Here is a 20,373-nt window from a genome sequence, read left to right as displayed (position 1 = left end):
ACATGTCTTGCCATTTCGTTTGCAATCAATTCTGACTCCGGCGCAGGATGATGACATCTCTATTCTTAATCCTGACAAGTACAAGACGCTGATTTCATCAGCTGTTTCTGAAACAGAGAAAGCAACTACCAATAGCCACGCAAAAATGTGGGTGAACGTTAGGTCAGCTGTCAATATCACATAATTACAGAAAATTGCCAATAATTTTCTCACACAAAGCTGTAATTAATTCTACCATCATCAACATTTTCAAGCAGACCTTTTGGAGAAAAGGCGAAATTAGTTTCAAACTCATACTGGAAACCTTCTACTGTCACTTTCAATTTACATGATATATACAGTGGGGCAAAAAAGTATTTAGTCAGCCACCGATTGTGCAAGTTCCCCCACCTAAAATGATGACAGAGGTCAGTAATTTGCACCAGAGGTACACTTCAACTGTGAGAGACAGAATGTGAAAAAAAAATCCATGAATCCACATGGTAGGATTTGTAAAGAATTTATTCGTAAATCAGGGTGGAAAATAAGTATTTGGTCAATAACAAAAATACAACTCAGTACTTTGTAATATAACCTTTGTTGGCAATAACAGAGGTCAAACGTTTACTATAGGTCTTTACCAGGTTTGCACACACAGTAGCTGGTATTTTGGCCCATTCCTCCATGCAGATCTTCTCGAGAGCAGTGATGTTTTGGGGCTGTCGCCGAGCAACACGGACTTTCAACTCCCGCCACAGATTTTCTATGGGGTTGAGGTCTGGAGACTGGCTAGGCCACTCCAGGACTTTCAAATGCTTCTTACGGAGCCACTCCTTTGTTGCCCGGGCGGTGTGTTTTGGATCATTGTCATGTTGGAAGACCCAGCCTCGTTTCATCTTCAAAGTTCTCACTGATGGAAGGAGGTTTTGGCTCAAAATCTCACGATACATGGCCCCATTCATTCTGTCCTTAACACGGATCAGTCGTCCTGTCCCCTTGGCAGAAAAACAGCCCCATAGCATGATGTTTCCACCCCCATGCTTCACAGTAGGTATGGTGTTCTTGGGATGCAACTCAGTATTCTTCTTCCTCCAAACACGACGAGTTGAGTTTATACCAAAAAGTTCTACTTTGGTTTCATCTGACCACATGACATTCTCCCAATCCTCTGCTGTATCATCCATGTGCTCTCTGGCAAACTTCAGACGGGCCTGGACATGCACTGGCTTCAGCAGCGGAACACGTCTGGCACTGCGGGATTTGATTCCCTGCCGTTGTAGTGTGTTACTGATGGTGACCTTTGTTACTTTGGTCCCAGCTCTCTGCAGGTCATTCACCAGGTCCCCCCGTGTGGTTCTGGGATCTTTGCTCACCGTTCTCATGATCATTTTGACCCCACGGGATGAGATCTTGCGTGGAGCCCCAGATCGAGGGAGATTATCAGTGGTCTTGTATGTCTTCCATTTTCTGATGATTGCTCCCACAGTTGATTTTTTCACACCGAGCTGCTTGCCTATTGTAGATTCACTCTTCCCAGTCTGGTGCAGGTCTACAATACTTTTCCTGGTGTCCTTCGAAAGCTCTTTGGTCTTGGCCATGGCGGAGTTTGGAGTCTGACTGTTTGAGGCTGTGGACAGGTGTCTTTTATACAGATGATGAGTTCAAACAGGTGCCATTCATACAGGTAACGAGTGGGGGACAGAAAAGCTTCTTACAGAAGACGTTACAGGTCTGTGAGAGCCAGAGATTTTCCTTGTTTGAGGTGACCAAATACTTATTTTCCACCCTGATTTACGAATAAATTCTTTACAAATCCTACCATGTGGATTCATGGATTTTTTTTTCACATTCTGTCTCTTACAGTTGAAGTGTACCTCTGGTGCAAATTACTGACCTCTGTCATCATTTTAAGTGGGGGAACTTGCACAATCGGTGGCTGACTAAATACTTTTTGCCCCACTGTACTTACTTAACTTTGAAGATATACAGAATGGACAGAGTGAGCATGTTTTGCTATTACTTTGTACACACTAAAAATTAATAATGTGAAAAAATGTACATGATGCAGTAACGTCTTTCACGGTAAGTCATAGTAATGGTAAAAGAAAGTACACCATTTCTGCTTCCATAGGAAATCCAACTGAAAGTAGAATCCAAGTGCTGCTGATAAAATGCACTTGCTGAACTTGATTATCTGCAAGCGTGAGCACCTTTATAAAAGCCGAAATTTTAGCAGTTTATTGGTTTTGGAGCATTTGTTAACTTAGTGTCAAGGAGAAAAGGCATCATCAGCAATTATTGCTGCTCAGTTGTCTTGGAAGGGTTATAAGACCAAACTAGCAAACAATACACACACACACGCACATACATAAAAAAAAATCCCCTCTCGCCCCTGCTGGTGGTCTATCCTTCGAGCTTGGATCCTCTACCAGAGGCCTGGGAGCTTGAGGGTCCTGTGCAGTACCTTAGCTGTTCCTAGGACTGCTCTCTTCTGGACAGAGATCTCCGATGTTATTCCCGGGATCTGCTGGAGCCACTCGCCTAGCTTGGGAGTCACCGCACCTAGTGCTCCGATTACCACAGGGACTACTGTTAACGTCACCCTCCACATCTTCTAGGGTTCTTCTCTAAGCCCTTGGTATTTCTCGAGATTCTCGTGTTCCTTTTCCTGATTTGCTATCACTCAGTATAGGTCAGCTGTCAGCCATCTTCCTCTGCTTGTCATTTTACCTCAGGGGCATTTTGAAACATCTGCACCTGAGATCTTCCTGGTGCGGTAAATCCCAGACTCTATCAATCTTGTGCTACCTGATATTCCTGCCAGTTCTTTTTGTACTGATGAACGGGTACATGGCTCAAAACATGAGTGTTTTGAGCATGGTATGAGCCCCATCAGATAGAGGAAATGATCAACATCCAGAAATCCTACCAGTGGCTGGACAAAGCTGGACTGAAAGACAGCACAGAGGCACTAATCATGGTAGCACAGGAACAAGCTCTGAGCACAAGATCCATAGAGGCTGGGGTCTATCACACCAGGCAAGACCCCAGGTGCAGGCTATGTAAAGATGCCCCTGAAACAATCCAGCACATAACAGTAGGGTGCAAGACGCTAGCAGGCAGGGCATACATGGAACGCCATCAGCACGTGGCCGGCATAGTGTACAGAAAAATCTGTGCTGAGTATGGCCTGGAAGGCTTGGAAGGTCAAAATGGGAGCCGCCCTCTAGGGTGGTTGAGAATGACTGTTCCTGTTTGATTTCCAGATATAGACTGACAAACTGGTGATGGTTAACCAACCAGATATAGTAGTGGTGGAGAAGCAGAGTGATAGACGTAGCGATACCAAACGACAGCAGCATCACGAAGAAGGAACATGGGAAGGTGGAGAAGTACCAAGGGCTCAGAGAAGAGCTCAAGAAGATGTGGAGGGTGAAGATAACATTGGTCCCAGTTGTGATTGGAGCACTTGGTGCAGTGACTCTGAAGCTAGGCGATGGGCTCCAGCAGATCCCAGGAAAAACATCCAAGATCTCTGTCCAGAGGAGATCAGTCCTAGGGACAGCGAAGATACTATGCAAGACCCACAAGCTCAATTGTTTATATTATGAGAGATCACAAAAACCACATTGTGTCACAGGGATCTTCACACCTCGGATATTTGCATTTGTTGGCTTGGAGACTATATTGTTCACTAGCCTCAAATTTTGATCAATATTTCTTTTCACTCTATAAAAACTCTGTCTTTCTTGTTCCCACATTCACTGCTACTAAGCTCATCTGATAGTTGGTGCACACTTCTAACACTTACTGTGTACTTCAGTGTTCACTGAACCAAAACGTTTAGTTTTATTATGCAGATCAACTCAGACATCGATGTATCTATGTATGACAGTGTACTTAAAGATATAGATGTAATCTTTTATGACAACATTCGGTCTTTCTGGGTATTTGACCACATTAGCTGGATATTTCCTACCTAATGTGATGGACAAACAGGAGGTGATTGTTAAATGGCGAGGCTATTTAACAAAGCTCCAAATTTCTGTTTATCTTGTTTAACCAATGACACTCTACCTGCCACCTGTGTTTACCAGTGTCTGTGTTTGTGTAAACTGTGAGCATTTGTGGCAGCGTTCCCTCAGCTAACACACTGTGTTTGTGTGTCTCTGCAGTTCCTTTGCGTTACAACACCATGACCATCATCTGGATCTGCATGGCCCTGGTGTCTGGTCTGGTCACCTTTCTGGCCATCATCATCTGCAGGAAACGGCAAGGCTACACTTTACCACACTACCCATCTCTGCTGTGTGTGGAACAATTTCTTACACTACTCTTACGACCATGCCTCTTTGTGTAGTTTCTTTTGATCAAATCTCTCGTGTGCGCTGTATTTCTCTCAGCTGTTGCCACCTAAAAATGTGGGAGAAGATATTGTTTAAGCCTGTGTTTGAGAAGTACCATTAGTACCTTTTAGTACCCCTTATGACGTTAAAATGTTTGTAATGCTAGATGCACAAGAAGTCTGCATGCTATATTTTCAAGCTTAAGTATAATGTATAAAGGAGAATTTTGAAGGCTAATATTCCTTAGCCCTTGCTGTCTTATTTAGCTAATTTCCTAACTTGTAATTTCCACCTCATAGTGGTTTTAATTATGTTGATTCATGTCCAGTAGCTTGCAAGCCAAATATTCATACTTATCCCACCCCCCTACCCCTCCCTTTTGATGTCTTTTAGTTACATCTCTGTAGAACTGTACCAAATAATTAATTTCATTGCCCTTAATTAATTTACACTTCAGTGCATATTAGGTTTTTCATTGCCAATAGAAAAAGTGGGAAAAAATATAATGAGTTAGAGAACTCCAGACAAGATCCTGCTGTCGTGACTGGAGAGTTTTTAGCATATGCCACTGAGGCAAAAGAAAAAGAAAAAAGAAGAGTTGGTATTTGAGTTTAGGGGGATGGCCACTTTACTCATGAAAATATTTAACTACAAGGCAATAATAAACCACAAGGGAAAGGTTTAGTTTTTACAAAGAAAGTAAACTGCATTAAACAGCGTTGCAAAATATTAATAGATATAATATATCTATTATACTGATTAAAATTTTAATGCAATATATATATCTAAGAAAATAAAACAAAGTAGCCTAGCTAATGCTAGCAGTCATGCTAATGCTAGCATGCATCTCATTTGTTACTCATCTCACTTTTTTAGCTGATGGTCAGTATTTAGTGGACATACCAGGCTCTAGAGCTCTAGACCTACATATTTACCACCTGCTTTTTTTTTCTAATGACCTGCAGGGGGTGAGTCCTGCAGTTGCAAAAACACTTTTTAAGAGTAATTTGAGGTGAAATTCCTTCTTGTTCTGTGATACTTTCCTGATGACTTTATGGGTTCAGTCATTAGTTTGAGGGCATATTGAACACAACATCTTTTAAATTATGGTCCAAATTAGAGTCAGAAATGAGAATAAACCAAGATTTACTTATAACATGGGTGCAGTGCCCCTCAGTTTTACAGTGTGATCAATCATCCTGTTTTAAAACACCAAGGTGATGACAGGGAAACCTCTCAGCTCAAGGCTCTAAAACAGAACTTTACTAACATTAGGTACATGGTATACATATACCAAAGTATACATGTAGGTTGGTAAATGGGTACCAATGGTAAAATCCATCTTATATATACAGTCTATGCTAATAAGCACCATAATCACTTTGTTGCACTCTGGGTAGGTTGTCAGTCACTGATTTATTATACATCTTTATCAAAATAGTAAACTAGGATATTTTTACATGTAAGCAGGAAATGAAATACCCTGCAGTGCATCAGTGTAGACCTAACATCAAAAAACACATGCCCTAAAGCTACAGTGGCAACATTTGAACGTGTATGAGTGAAGAAGTCATTTTCCTTTTCGCTCTTAAATGTACTCCTGGGATGTCTTTGCTTTGCCTTGTCAATATGAATATTGATTCTAATAATGTTGAGTTTTAATTATGTGGACATGCCCATAGAAAAAGGTTTTCTATTATAAAAATGATACCTCACCTCACCAAACTAACAGAAAGGAATTTTACTCTTTAACCTTTTATCATCCTCCAATTCACCAACAACCAGTCTAGAGTTAGGGGTAGGAACCCCTGTGTGGAGAAGCTTTTAACAGAAAACATGCCAAAATGATGTATATATAATGTATGAAACTATAAGAAAAGTCCCCTTTTTTCTACATTACATTTTATTCTGCAGCTATAACAAAAAACACCTAGACCACCTCAACCAGTCTACCCCTTGACTGGTTGCCAGTAACACCGTAAAGTCTCACTGCTTGTTGTTAATAAATGACTAAGTGTCAGTAAGTGATGAATAGCTTTGTTAAACTTAGTAATTAATTATGAGCAAATATTGATTTAGTAATTTTCAACTATACTTAGAGTTTGAAAGTGTTTTCCACTATTGTCCTGTATTCATCCCTCTGTATATGTATGGGCATGTGTGTGTGTGTGTGTTTTTGTGGCCGTGCGTGTGTGTGTGTGTATGTGTGTGCTTTGTATAGACACTGTGGCTATAGCAAAGCCTTCCAGGACTCCGACGAGGAGAAGATGCATTACCAGAATGGTCACGGTATGTTTGGCCCATTTCTCAATTATTACTAATAATAGATTAGATGGCATTCTTTGACAAAGTCGCATTTTCATCCCTATTTAATAAAGTTCATCCTCAGAGCAAACAATTTTCATCAGGCTCTGAGTGATTACAGGAGAATACACTCCTTGGCCCCTGCATGCTGTGTATTCTTCCACTCCCTCTGTCTGCTCTTTTTTCCGTGTCATTTCTCTCCTCTTTCATCAGGTTTTCCCTGCACACACCGGTGACGGGGCTCAGATGCGATGTTGCTCTCATTCTCCAATATGTGACCAAATGCTAATGTTGTTTATCTTAGTGTCATTCCCCGATGCGAGGTTCTATATCGACCCACACACGTACGAGGACCCCTGCCAGGCGGTCCACGAGTTTGCCAGAGAAATTGAAGCTTCCAGGATCAAAATAGAGAAAATCATTGGTTCAGGTAAAACCATGAACTTGTGTGTGCTCACACACACACACACACACACACACACACAAACACACACACACACACACACACACACACACACACATACATACATAGTGAGAATCATTGGCTATGCTAACTTAAAATCATTGGCCGGTGTAAAGGCTGTGGTGTGCAGCAGAGAGGAGGATAGCAAAGTGGAATCAGAGCGTTGCGTGGGGCTGTCAATCAAAGCTCCTCAGACAGGAAGAGAATACTAACACTGTGTCAGCCTCACAATTCACTGTGCTACATATGACTGCTGCAGCCAGAGACAAATAGACACAGACGCATTCAAACAGTGCAACCACCAGTTTAAAGTTCTGTTGAGCTAAAGATAAGAATGGATTGCTAATTAGCTCTTGGCAGCTTTTGCACATATATGTGAACAGATAGTTTGTAAGTGGGTTGTTTTCTCTTATCTACCCTGGCAAATTAAATGACATGTTCTCATTCACACAAATGGCTTAGGCGTGGGTGGAGGGTGCAGGGAAGCACGACGAATATTTACCATTGTGGAACAGATTTAAAGGCTGAATATGTTTGATGTGCTGCATTACTGTGTTCCTCTGCCATGTTTTCAGGGGAGTTTGGGGAGGTTTGCTACGGACGTATGAGGCTCCCGGGAAAACGAGACATCCCAGTGGCTCTAAAGACCCTGAAGGCAGGATACACAGAAAAGCAGAAGAGAGACTTCCTGGCCGAGGCTTCAATAATGGCCCAGTTCGACCACCCCAATGTCATCCGTTTAGAGGGGGTAGTAACTCACAGTACGCTCCATCAACTACAATATATCATTGTGAAAAATATAGATCATTTTCAAAACTATTTGCTTTCAGACACAGGTGTGGCAAGACCTGTATTAATTCTGAACTGCTTATTCCACTATACTTGCAATTGTGGCACAGAAACTCTAGAGAGGGAGGCCTGCCTGAAATGCTTTGGCAGCACACGTGTCGTCAACATTATCAACTATAGCATGCTAGCTGGGCTGGGGTACCCTTCCAGATGGGCAAACACTATTACAAAGGATGTGTTTATTCACTCTAATGCTTGATTTACAGTACTTCATTAAATCCCGATGCCCTATGCAGTTTCCTAGCTTGATGTACTCTTTAAACTCCTCATTGTAGCTATGCAGACCACAACATGCATATTACTACTAAATGATGATAGTGTATAGTTAAACAAAGTTCAGTATTTTTGTTTTTCCCATTTTCATAGCTCACATTCCAAGTCCAACATTAACAGCTCTGTTTAAATCTTAATAGCGGAGCAGTCCTGGCACATCAGCAGACAAGTGTAAAAGCAAACAACACAAGTCTCTGGGGATTCAATGATTTTATTTATTTTTTTGCTTTTTTGGCTAATTGGAAACAGAGGCAGAGCCAGACTTTTATCTGCTGAGGCTCTGGCCACGCATCGGACCAATCCAAATAACCAACGAAGAAAGCCTGGGAGCTACACATACTCACAGAACCAGGCTTGCAGCTAGCAACTAATATTTTGTCTAGCAAAAATCTTTAATGCAGAATTACTTCACAGTTGTAGTTTTGTCAGGAACATTCAAACAGTGCAAGCACCAGTTTGAATTCTAATTGTCCCGTTAGATTTATCAAAAAATGAGAACGTGACTTTTTGTGGTCTTCCAAATTAAGTATTAATATCAGCCTTACCACACCTCTAAAAACGGTTTGACGAGGCACTGCAGCTTCTCTGATCACACATGTACATAAAGTCAATTTTGTCTATTGATTAAATAAATAAAGTTTCCAGTGAAAATCCAGTGTTACTACAGTGCATCCAAATAGTATTCACTGTGCTATAATTATTCCACATTTTGTTAAGTTACATCTCCACGATCTCCTCCATGATGTGGAGAACCACACACCTGCTTATTTATAATGTCCCGTAGTTTACATTGTATGTCATAAACCAAGCCATGAAGTCCAAGGAATTGTCTGTAGACCTCCAAGACAGGATTGTATTGAGGTACGGATCTGGGGAAGGTACAGAAATAATTCTGCAGCATTGAAGTACTCAGTGAGCACACTGGCCTCCATCATTCATAAATGGAAGAACCCTTTATGAATGATGACTCTTCCTAGGCTGGTTGCTTGGCCAATCTGAGCTTTCAGAGTAGAAGGGCCTTAGTCAGGGAGGTTACCAAGAACCCGGTGGTCAATCTGACAACCATTTCTGCAATCAGGTCTGTATGGTTGAGTGGCTGAACAGAAGCTACTCCTCAGTTAAAAGCACATGACACTCCTCCTGGAGTTTACCAAAAAACACCAGAAGGACACTCAGACCATGAGAAACAAAATTCTCTGGTCTGATGAAACAAAGATTGAACTCTTTGGCCTGAATGCCAAGCATCATGTCTGGAGGAAACCAGACATTCACCACTCGGCCAATACCATCCCTACAGTGAAGCATGGTGGTGGCAGTATCATGATGTGAGGATGTTTTTGGGCAGCCAGAACTGTGGCACTACTAGGTTGAAGGAAAGATGAATGGAGCAATGTACAGAGACATCCTTAAAGATAACTTATTCCAGAGTGCTCTGGACCTCTGACTGGGGAGAAGGTTCATCTCCAACAGGACAATGACCCTGACCACATAGCCAACATAACAAAGGAGTGGCTTTGAAACCACTCTAAGTATGCTGTTACAAGCTTGGCACACTTATTTTTGCCAGTTTCTCCCATTATTCTTTACAGAATTTCTTAAGCTCCATCAGGTTTTTCAGATCCCTCCAGAGATGTTCAATTGGGTCCAAGTCTGGACTCTGCGTGGGACACTCAAGAATATTCACAAAAAGTTGTGGCTGTAATTGATGCTTCAACAAGGTTTTGGCCAAAAGCTGTGAATACACTGTAGGTATACTTTAAAGGCTAAAATTGTACTTCTAGTTTCTATTTCATTGTATATCCTTAAATCTCATACTACCATCATATTTAAATATTTTAATCAATTCAAACACCAAAATAAACAGATGAACACACTGTGAAGCTGTTTGGAAAGCCTGGAGAACTATTGATCAAGACTACTAAGAAAGTCTAACTCCCTAAAGAAAATAAAGCAATGCGGGCATTTAAAGACTTTTGCACACAATTTATGATGTAGGCATCCCTTTTGTAACAGCATATACACTGCCAGGCCAAATGAAAAGTCTGTTTCATTGGATCACCTTTACTTTTAATGACAGGACACATTAATTGTAGCATAAGTTTATGCAGTTATTTCCATCCAGAGTTGCATTAACTGTGTGTCAAGATTTTCTATTGATGATGGGAAAATTGGAATAATGCATAAATTCTTCTCCGGCAAATCTCAAGTTTTCTAAATGGGGCTAAGGTCTAGAGTCTGTGGTGGTCAATTCATGTGTGATCATGTTGTCTCAGTGGGCTCAGAGTCCACTGAACCTTGGCAGAAGAAAAAGATCAGTTATCTGGTAATACTGCCTGAAAGCGTAAAACTGGACTTATCAGACCACATGACCTTTTCTCAATCCAATCTTTTTGCTCCCGAGCAAAGTGAAGCCTTTTTTTTTAGTAACTTTACTTGTTAAGTGTTTTTGTTTAAGCTAAATAGTTACTTAGTCCCAGTTCCTGGAGTTCTCTTCATAATGTGCAGGTGGACATGCTCTTACTGAAACATAGCTTAGGTTTATCTTTTTACAATTTGATTTCATCAAATGTTTCACTGATTTCCAATCAGGAACATGTGATATTTTTCTTGATTTCTTACTCATACATGATGTTTCACCACTACCCTTCCATCCCCTTAGTTGTTTTCCTTGCTTGGTGCAGGCCAGTAATCATACCCTTCTGAAAAAGAGTAGTATCTGTTCCACAACCATGGGGCATGTTTTCTAGCATAAAACGATCATCACTGCATTAAAAAACAACCTGTTGCCATGTGAATCATACTAATCAAAGCAGTAATGATTCAATACAAGGCTTTTATCTATTTTGGTGACTTTTAGCGCCTCTTTAATGGAAATGGTATGAGTTGGAAATCTATGGATTAGAGAAATAAAAATCTAATTATATGGTTTTATGGTTTATATGGTTTTGTTGAGATTTAGATGTATAATTTAGCTGTCTCATTTTGGTTGAAGAAGATTCACATTGTGCTGGAATTCCATACAGCATGTAATTTAATAAATGATACTGTAGATAATAATGTAGAGGAGACAGCCAGTTTGGGGGTGGGTGGGTTGTACAATGTGCAGCTTTGAAATACTAGAAGAACATTCCTAGATGATCACAGATTCAACATCTCTCTCTTGCGTATTTTCCAAGTTGTATATATAACTGTCAGCAACTTTTCACAATTTATTTGAACAAATTGCTACAGTAAGCAGCTACCAGCGAAGTGTCGCATTCAGACCTTCCTTGAGTCTAATTAAATTGTTGTCTATTTGTGTGGAAGCACTACAGACTCACAACTTAATTAGAATTAGTATGCAGTGTCGCTAAAGACAAGAAACTCTTCCAAGAAACCACCTGTATAGTTAGACACTGACAAGTAAGAGAGAAGGACAGAATATTACAGGTTTTTGAGTGATCGAATCCCTTTAAGAAAATAGAGGTAAACACATTAAATAATCCGGTTGTTCAGTCTGACGTCACTAGCCGTGTCTGGGTCTAAACTCCGCTGCAGGTCCATATATCAAACGATCACTATGGCATTACTGAGAGTTGAAAAACTGTCTAAAGTCTTTCATCTTTAATAAAATGATCAGCGTTCTGCTCTACCAGGTGTAACAATTGAGTTTAACATCCAGGCATCCATGAAAACCGAATTTATGACATTTAACGGAGTTAGAAGTTAGCAGGGAGTTAGCTCGCTAGCTTCTATCTAAATACAATATAGCATGTCCTGACTGCGGGGTTTTGGAAACAAATTAAAACGTGCAGCTCTGCTATCACTTCCAGCATAAATGAAGACAGAAAACTAAACAGCAGTGACGTTTGTAGGGTTACTGAAGTTGGGCTAGCTGGTATATAATGATGTGCTACGTGACCGCTAGCGACACAGCTATGTTAGCATAATATAAACAAGCTAACTTTTGTCCACTCGATAAAAGTTAACGTGAGTGTTCTCGGTGGTCAGGAACAAATGTAATCGCATGGCAGGATGCTGTAAAAGGACCAAACTTCAGCCAGGAGAACAACTGAGATAATCCATCCACAATACGAGGTTAGTCATTCATATACTGCTGCATGGGCTGGGCTGTAGTTACATCCTAGGGTTTTAAAAACTGAGCTTAAATAAATGATTAGCGGTAATAAAAGCCGAGGGAGGTCAACAGGGATCACTGACTGTTTTAGGAGCTTTTTGAGATCAAATAGAAGAAAATACAAAACATTAAACATGTTAACAACACAAAAGCCATATTAAACGCAGACTACTTTAGACCCGGAAGTAGGATTCGTCGCGTCATCACTGAACAACCGGATAGAATTAAGACATTGCATCTGTTTTTATTCAGCACCTGCATCACTTACTGTACAGTGTGTACAAACAAATAAATAGCTGATATCCAAATAAGCTCATAAGGTTTTTGGTTGGTGTTTCCAGGCAAACCAGTGATGATCATCACAGAGTACATGGAGAATGGTTCTCTGGACTCCTTCCTCCGGGTTGGTATTTAAACTCTCAGTTAAAGAGCTCTATACTCCTTTTTCCTTTAATGCCATCTCATTTCAACTGTTTTAGTGCACTTCTGACTGTTGATGAGTTGTTCAGCTAACAGTTTGTGTAATGTCTTCCTTCCTTTGATTTTCTCCTAATGCGTTAGTGGAGGGGTTTGTGCTACTCACTTTCAAATGCTAGCTGCATGTCCAAGAACTCAACCCACTGTAGCATCAGAAATAATATGGTAATAGACCAAACACAAAACAGCAATCATGTTCAGCAGCTATTGAAATGTTCATGAAACTTTAAAGAAAAGTGTTGCCTTTTGGCAACCATCTTGGTAATGCCTGGGACAGTTATTGTGAAGCTCCTATCTTGGATGGGGAAAGACCCATAGCTGTCCTTTCAGTGATCACTGGCACATAAAAAATGAGATCTGTCTTTTAAAATGCTGTTCATTCTAAGATAAATGTGTCTGGCTCAGTCTACATGAAACAAATTCCATCTTCAGTTTTTCTATGCAGTAAACCAAGAAAATAAATCTTTATCATGAACCGTAACTACGTGCATATATCAATGCAGCATTATAATTGTCTCATATTTTACCCAGTTTCTGTTACTGACTTGGTCTTTTTTGGGCAAAAACTGGACAACCACCATCTGCTCTGCTGTGAAATTTCACTATATATTTATGTTCAGGACTCACCGAGTGCCAAAACTCTGTTTTAAAATCTCTCCAATAACACATAACGTGGTTGTGCAAATGAGTTTGTGCCTGGCTGTAAACTGCCCCTGGCACACACACACACACAGAAATGGAAAATTAAAATAAGGCTTTGTTTTTCATTTATACTCAAATCTAATTTTGAAGCAACCTATTCATGAAGCTTTGATTCACAACTTTCATTAGTTTTCTGGTGTTTTGTCAATTTCACTATGTTTCCCCTATTAACATTCGTCAGATGGCTAGTGAACCACCACAGGTAGGTTAGGAATAGATTTGTGTTTAGACACGTTGGATAAGCAGTTTCAAAAACTGCTCGTGTGGCCTTTCAGATCATCTCCCTCACGCATTTTGGCCTCTCACCTCTGTGATAAGATTTCCATTTGAGTATGCCATATAGGGAAACACTACATACAGTGCGTTGGTATGAACCTAGCACTAACTTTACCAGTCATAACCAGTAACTGGTGAACTTTTAGCACTTTAAACTCACCTTAATTCTCATTAAAAACACTGAATCTTGTGCCCTCATTAACATCTTTGAAAAATAGCACTGACACCACAGCAGAGATCAATTCAGTTGTTAAAATGGAAAAAAAAAATCCTATCTTGTGATGTTGGGCATTTTTTCTGTTGATGTTTGGTGTTTGCATGTTTCAGAGTACAGTGACATTACTGACAGTGTGATGCAGAGCTGTTTCAAGGAGTTGAGAATAGTGTAGAGGAGCAAATATGAAAGTTTTCTTTACATCATGTATAGGTTGGTTTAACATTGTATTACATTGACAATGTCAAACAGCTCCTGTATTTGCTCATATGATAATACAGCAGATTATTACTTAAAGCAAATCCCTGTCATGTTTTATTCTCTTATCTTTACTCTTTGCTCTATCTTGATTAAAATCTCTTCTATTATCACTGCTTATCTTCTCAGCTGCTATGCCATCGCATTATTTTATTTTTTTTGATCTAGCCTTAATACTCTACCTCCCTGCCACTCCCTTCCTGATCTTTAAATTTTTTTTGTTCCTTCTTGCAGAGACACGATGGCCAGTTTACCATTATCCAGCTGGTTGGCTTGCTGCGTGGCATCGCAGCCGGCATGACCTACCTGTCTGACCTGGGCTACATCCACCGCGACCTGGCCGCGCGCAACGTCCTGGTCAACAGCAACCTGGTGTGTAAGGTGTCTGACTTTGGGCTATCCAGAGTACTCGAGGATGACCCAGACGCTGCATACACCACCAGTGTGAGTTTTCACATTGAGGCAAGCATTAATGCAGCGACACACTCACACACACACACACACACATGCATGCAGGTGTGATATTGTCTCCTATTAACTTTGCTATAACACACAAAATGACATATGATTTAAGATGAATGAATGACATAATAATTAAAATATTTGTATAATAACACACTTAATGTAACATAATATTACTAATCACTAGGAATGATCTTTTTTTAACAATAGAATATGCATTTAACTTAATAATGTTTATTTTGCTTATAAGTGACAGTGAAAACTGGAGCAGTGGAGTATAGGCTAATGGAGATCATAGATCACGGTTCACTTTTCCTTCTTTTTAACTCAGTTGTAGTTGTCTCATTCTAAATGTAAAGGTTTAACAACATAAAGCTGTTTATATCTGCAGCTTATTAATACAATTTGTCCTGCCGTTATTTAAAAATGCTTCTGTTGTGCCTTATCTCCCATAAGATCTTGCAGCTTTTAAAGAATAGCCACACTAGCACCACACCAGAAGCTGGTATATCTTGATTCCCGCTGATTCCTTTGAGGCCCCAGTTTTGTGTAAATGCCCAAATAAATTGATGGAGCGCCTTTAATTGTGTTGCTCAAGGCATCAACTTCAGTAAAATATAATCACATTCTGACCTTTAACTATCTAATGATAAATATCTATGCTACACTTTTATGAACACATCGAGCTTCTGGGATTATTATCACAGCATGTCTGTTCTGTCTCCACAACTGTAGAAAATACATTATCCAACACATCTTAAACTATAATTGGTGTTTAAAACCAACACACACACACACACACACACACATATATATATATATATATATATATATATATATATATATATATATATATATATATATATACATATATACACATATATATATATATATATATTGCACATATTAGGGGTGCAACGATATTCGTATCGATATTGAACCGTTCGATACAGTGCTTTCGGTTCGGTACGCATATGTATCGAACAATACAACATTTGTAATTTATTTTATCAACTTTCCTTCTGACGATGCTGTCTGTGTTGAGCGCTCAGTGGATCTGTGCTCGACAGTGCAGCCTAGGCGGAGTAGTTGACCGCAGATTCACTGAGCGCAGGGCAAGCTAGCGAGACAGAAGTTAAGCTCTCCTTGCAACAAGGCAAATTGAACCTCCCCCACCCTCATTCAGATCTGGCGTTTGGAACTATTTTGGTCTTCATGTGACGTATGACCCTGAAGGTAAGCGCGTCATGGACTAAAGTAAAACAGTATGTTGGATGTGCCACGCAATGCTCAATTACATGGGTGGGAACTAGTGTGTTAGCGCAGTTAGCTCGTTAACGTGTTGGCCGTCCAGCACCACGCACGGGACGATCAGGGGTAGCTCGTTAACGGAGATTTGCCCTGTTGTGGCGTTAACGTCATTTCAACGAGATTAACGCTGACAGCACTAGTGGGAACACAACGAATATGACTGCACATTTACGCCGACATCATCCTAGTGCAAAGACAAGTGGAAGCAGACAAAAACAACAAGCATGCATGCTACAAACTTTACTCGAGTCACTTAGACAGCCGTTAGCACATGATTCTCCTTATGGGGACCTGATATGTTTAATATGCTGCTGAGAATATAGCCCAGAAGAAGCGTATAGTATAGCTTTTATTTTGGAAAGAGCCATTTCTCTGTAATAAACTCTCTTTTCCAAAGATGAGTGATTCCTCAATCAGATACAGGGCTGGCAAAATCGGTAGCCCGACGTCCCGGGGCTAGCGATTTTTCCAGTCGGGCTACCAAAATCTATCTCTGCCCTGCCCGTCACGCTATTGTAGGAAGGAAAAATATAAGTCAATGCTTTTGCATTCTTTCGGAAATGTAGCTGGGTAATTATGTCATTGGCATCGATGAGCCACTGTCAATATGTGACATATTGAAATGGCGTTTGAATTTGCGCTTGTTTTTTTGCTTTCACTTTGCAATCGTGTGAACTGCGTATAGAGAGCGACAGCACTGATTGGTGAGTGACGATAATTTGCGCACCAATTCCTCTGACATCGTCTTATCAATCGTTAGCTTACTACGCAAACATGACACGTGAAACCTCCCGCAGCAAGCTTAAACATGTGAGAGGTTGATCGCACAGAGAATCGCTGACCGTTATGTGAGTGCGCGTGTAAAAGCAGCAGGATATATATTTTAGTTCTGCTGAGCCAAATAAGACAGGTCAGGGTGAAGAAGTGACAGCCAAAGAAAAGCTTACCACAAAACGGAAAAGTTATGACAAATCAGACTATAAGGCAAAAAGAAAGTGCAGCTTTATGGTTTCATGGACAAAATAATTTCTGTGGCTGCAATATGACGAGCTAAATAACCAGGGGTGCACATAAGTGGTCCGCAGGTGTGCATTCGCTGTCAAAATAAAAAACGCGCACAAGATAAGTTGCAACGCGTGTTTGCGTACATAAGATTTTCAGGAGGAGGACAGACATTTGTTTAGAACTCTTAAAGATGTCGAAGAAGCTCCTTTAAGCAATTACTTTGGTGTTCCTCCACCTCCAAAGAAATGTCAGTAGGAGTCCGAACCACAAAAGAAGCACGTATTCTCGGAAAAGTGGTTGCAGGAGGTGAGCTGGCTTCAAACAAATGATGAACGCACAGAGATGTGGTGCAGAATGTGCTGTGAAAATTCCACTCTAGCGGACAAAAACAGTTCTTTTTATATGGACGCAAACGCGCGTTGCAACTTCTTATCTGGTGCGCGTCTTTTATTTTGACAGCGAATGCGCACACGCGGACCACTTATGTGCACCCGTGTAAATAACATAATGTTCTGCCGGGTGTGTTGTTGGCTTTCTCTCGATTTCTGAGTCGACAAGCGCCTTTGTTACTGGGACCAGTCATTTTAAGAAAGCCCCCATTAGAACCCATGAGAAATGCAAGAAATGCATTTTTGCTCAGTCTGCAATATCTTTCCCAGAACAAACACCAATTGCAAATAACATACAAAAAATAAACCTGAAAAATCTGTTTAGAACAGCGTACTATGTTGCAAAGAGTGAACTACCACAGGCACAATTTAGCAGTCTTTGCAAACTTCAAAAAGCAAATGGCCTCGATCTTGGTTCCACTTGCCTCTTACTTGTGACTTCAGTGGAAATTTCAAAGTCAGGATCTGACACAGACTGATTCATGTCCTACACAGTTCTTACAAGTTCATAGAAATTTCTGTTCAATTAGAACCAAGTATTTGAGTTGATGATTGTAATTTTTATACAATGTTGTAATTTGTTTTTCAACAATTTTTTGATTGATGTTTTGTTTCCTTTACAATATTATACTTTAATGTATAATATTATAAAGGAAACAAAACATCAATCAAAAAAATGCTCTCTTTTTTATTCGGGCTACTTAAATTTATTTTGGGCTACCAGAGATTTTGAAATTTTGCGAGCCCTGAGATATATATATTTTTTTATTACTTTTTTGTTTCAGCAACATTAAATTTAAAAACTGTACTTTTGAGTTAAAATATATATTTATAATTTTAATAAATGACAAATTAAAAAGGCATGAACATTTTTTTTGTATCGAAAAAATATTGAACCGTGACACCAAAGTATCGAATCGAACCGTGAATTTTGTGTATCGTTGCACCCCTAAAAAAAAAAAATATATATATATATACATATATATATATATATATATATATATATATATACTGGTTTTCTCATCAGTCTTGTAAATCAACCATTGCTAAAAATATTGTATAAATATATATAAATATATATATATATATATATATATATATATATATCATGTTAATATTGCTTTGTTCTGAGCAATAAAGTATTTCATTTATGTATGGATCCTCTGATTGCTGTGTGCTTGACAAAGTGCTCTTCAATTTGAACTTTATTGTTTAAAATGATGCTTTAAATTTGTACTCAGTCAGCACAAGCCACTGAATTTTGTTCTTTAAAAACATATCTTGATTATATTCACATATCAGATAATTACCAGAATGAAAGTAGAAGCACGACAAACAAAGGCTGGAAATTAAAACACTTTTTATTAGGCGGTACAAATGGATTTTGAGTCAACTGAAAGAGCTACTTTAAAGAATACTCTCATTTTAAACCAGTTTGAAAGAAATATATTGAGTGTTAACTAAAAAAAAAAAGTAAAAGATTCCAGTGCTTTCAGATCCAAATCGGCTTCAACCCGTCTGTCTATTAGTCTGTAAAAGCACAGCAATCAGATTATAGACACCAAGGTGATTATGTACAGCATCACCCAGTGTGAAGGAGAAACTGATTATGGATCGTGATATACAGACATTATGGCGTCACAATAACACTTGATTGTAGCTGAAGATTAAAACATTACTGCTTGGAAATTATGGAGGTATAAAGCTCTTCTATGGAGTCAAAGGTGGCAGCAAAGTAACTTTGAAGGAATTGAAAGTACGGAAACTTTGGCCTGTTTTAAATGTTTAGCGAGTGTCTGTAATTGGCTATATTTGGTGAGTAACCTTCAGAGGCTTAAAATTACCCACAGGGAGTGATTTGTTTGTTTAGGAAGTGATGTATCCATTTGTCAACTTAATTAAGTGCTAGTTTAATATCAAGTACAATGCAAGTAGTTCACTTGCTAACACTTGCAAGTCTATTCTTGTCCTGAGAACATACACATACACATCGTTGCCCTTTAGTGTGTGCTGTTATTTTCTGCTTTCATTAACATTTGCTGTTAAACAGTGAGCAGGCATGTAGCTCATTTATGAATCTGTTTTACTTTAGTAGTGATTTTATTTAACTAGAGGTTCCTTCCATGGTTAAAATGTTTTGCTCTTTTTATGTTGCTAAATCTCTTTTATTGATGTCATTACTTTTCACTTTTGATATCTGACTAACATCCTACAATACAGTTGAAGATTTTAAAATATCATTTCAGATCAGGCTTTAAGTAGCTTTAGTATTTAAATGCTGTCCTCCCATTGAAGTTTTAGCTACAGATAGACACTTTTACTTAAAGGAAGTGTGTGTGTGTGTGTGTGTGTGTGTGTGTGTGTGTGTGTGTGTGTGTGTGTGTGTGTGTGTGTGTGTGTGTGTGTTTTCTTCCTATATTATACTGAAACCCTTAGCAGAATCCCTAATCACATCATCACTACTTTTTCCTTCAAAATGGTCACAAAAGCTGTTACTCATGACATGACAGCTACATTTCATGTGTGTTTTAATATACATTATTGGTGCTCTAGGGCAGCAGTTCTCAATCCTTTTCTCAGACAAAGCCCCCAAAGCCTTGTCGGATAAAAACCACCAGCTTATATAACCCTATAAGTCTAGTCTATTTTAACCACTTCCATTTGTTTCACTTTTTCCTGTAAAGTGTTTTCAAATGATCATTATGTAGGTCTGATAATACTTTACCACTCGTTATTTAAATAGATCTGCTAAATAACTATTTTCAAAAATATACAAATTACTACTGCAAGTGATTGAAACTATGCATCTATTGTTTTAGCTAACCATGATACTGATTTATCCTTTAATGACATGTTTACCTACTTATCTATTAAATTGACTATATTTAAACAATTTATTCATTGCTGAGAACTATCAAAAACATTCAGGCTAACTACTTCTTGCCACA

At 39.3% G+C, this 20,373-nt stretch overlaps 1 protein-coding gene across 5 annotated transcripts in view; it reads left to right on the top strand.

Moving 5' to 3' along the window:
* The window catches only part of epha8 (eph receptor A8), a 159,871-nt gene that overhangs the window by 130,492 nt on the left and 9,006 nt on the right, over positions 1–20,373 (top strand). For 2 of the 5 annotated variants that reach the window (XM_085272928.1, XM_085272926.1), the window contains 6 exons: positions 4,155–4,287; positions 6,547–6,614; positions 6,934–7,059; positions 7,668–7,853; positions 12,673–12,734; positions 14,493–14,720. In XM_085272928.1, the coding sequence (XP_085129054.1) occupies positions 4,155–4,287; positions 6,547–6,614; positions 6,934–7,059; positions 7,668–7,853; positions 12,673–12,734; positions 14,493–14,720 (803 nt within the window). The remainder of the gene's footprint in view (positions 1–4,154; positions 4,288–6,546; positions 6,615–6,933; positions 7,060–7,667; positions 7,854–12,672; positions 12,735–14,492; positions 14,721–20,373) is intronic. The other 3 variants (XM_085272929.1, XM_085272927.1, XM_085272925.1) reach the window with 3 other exon arrangements.

Source organism: Mchenga conophoros, linkage group LG5, assembly GCF_057382185.1.
Source record: "Mchenga conophoros isolate Kocher_MC1m ecotype Shallow Benthic linkage group LG5, M_conophoros_male_GT1.1, whole genome shotgun sequence".
Lineage (NCBI taxonomy): Eukaryota > Metazoa > Chordata > Actinopteri > Cichliformes > Cichlidae > Mchenga > Mchenga conophoros.
The sequence above is the reverse complement of the archived record's forward strand: the minus strand, read 5'-3'. Positions and strand labels throughout refer to the sequence as shown.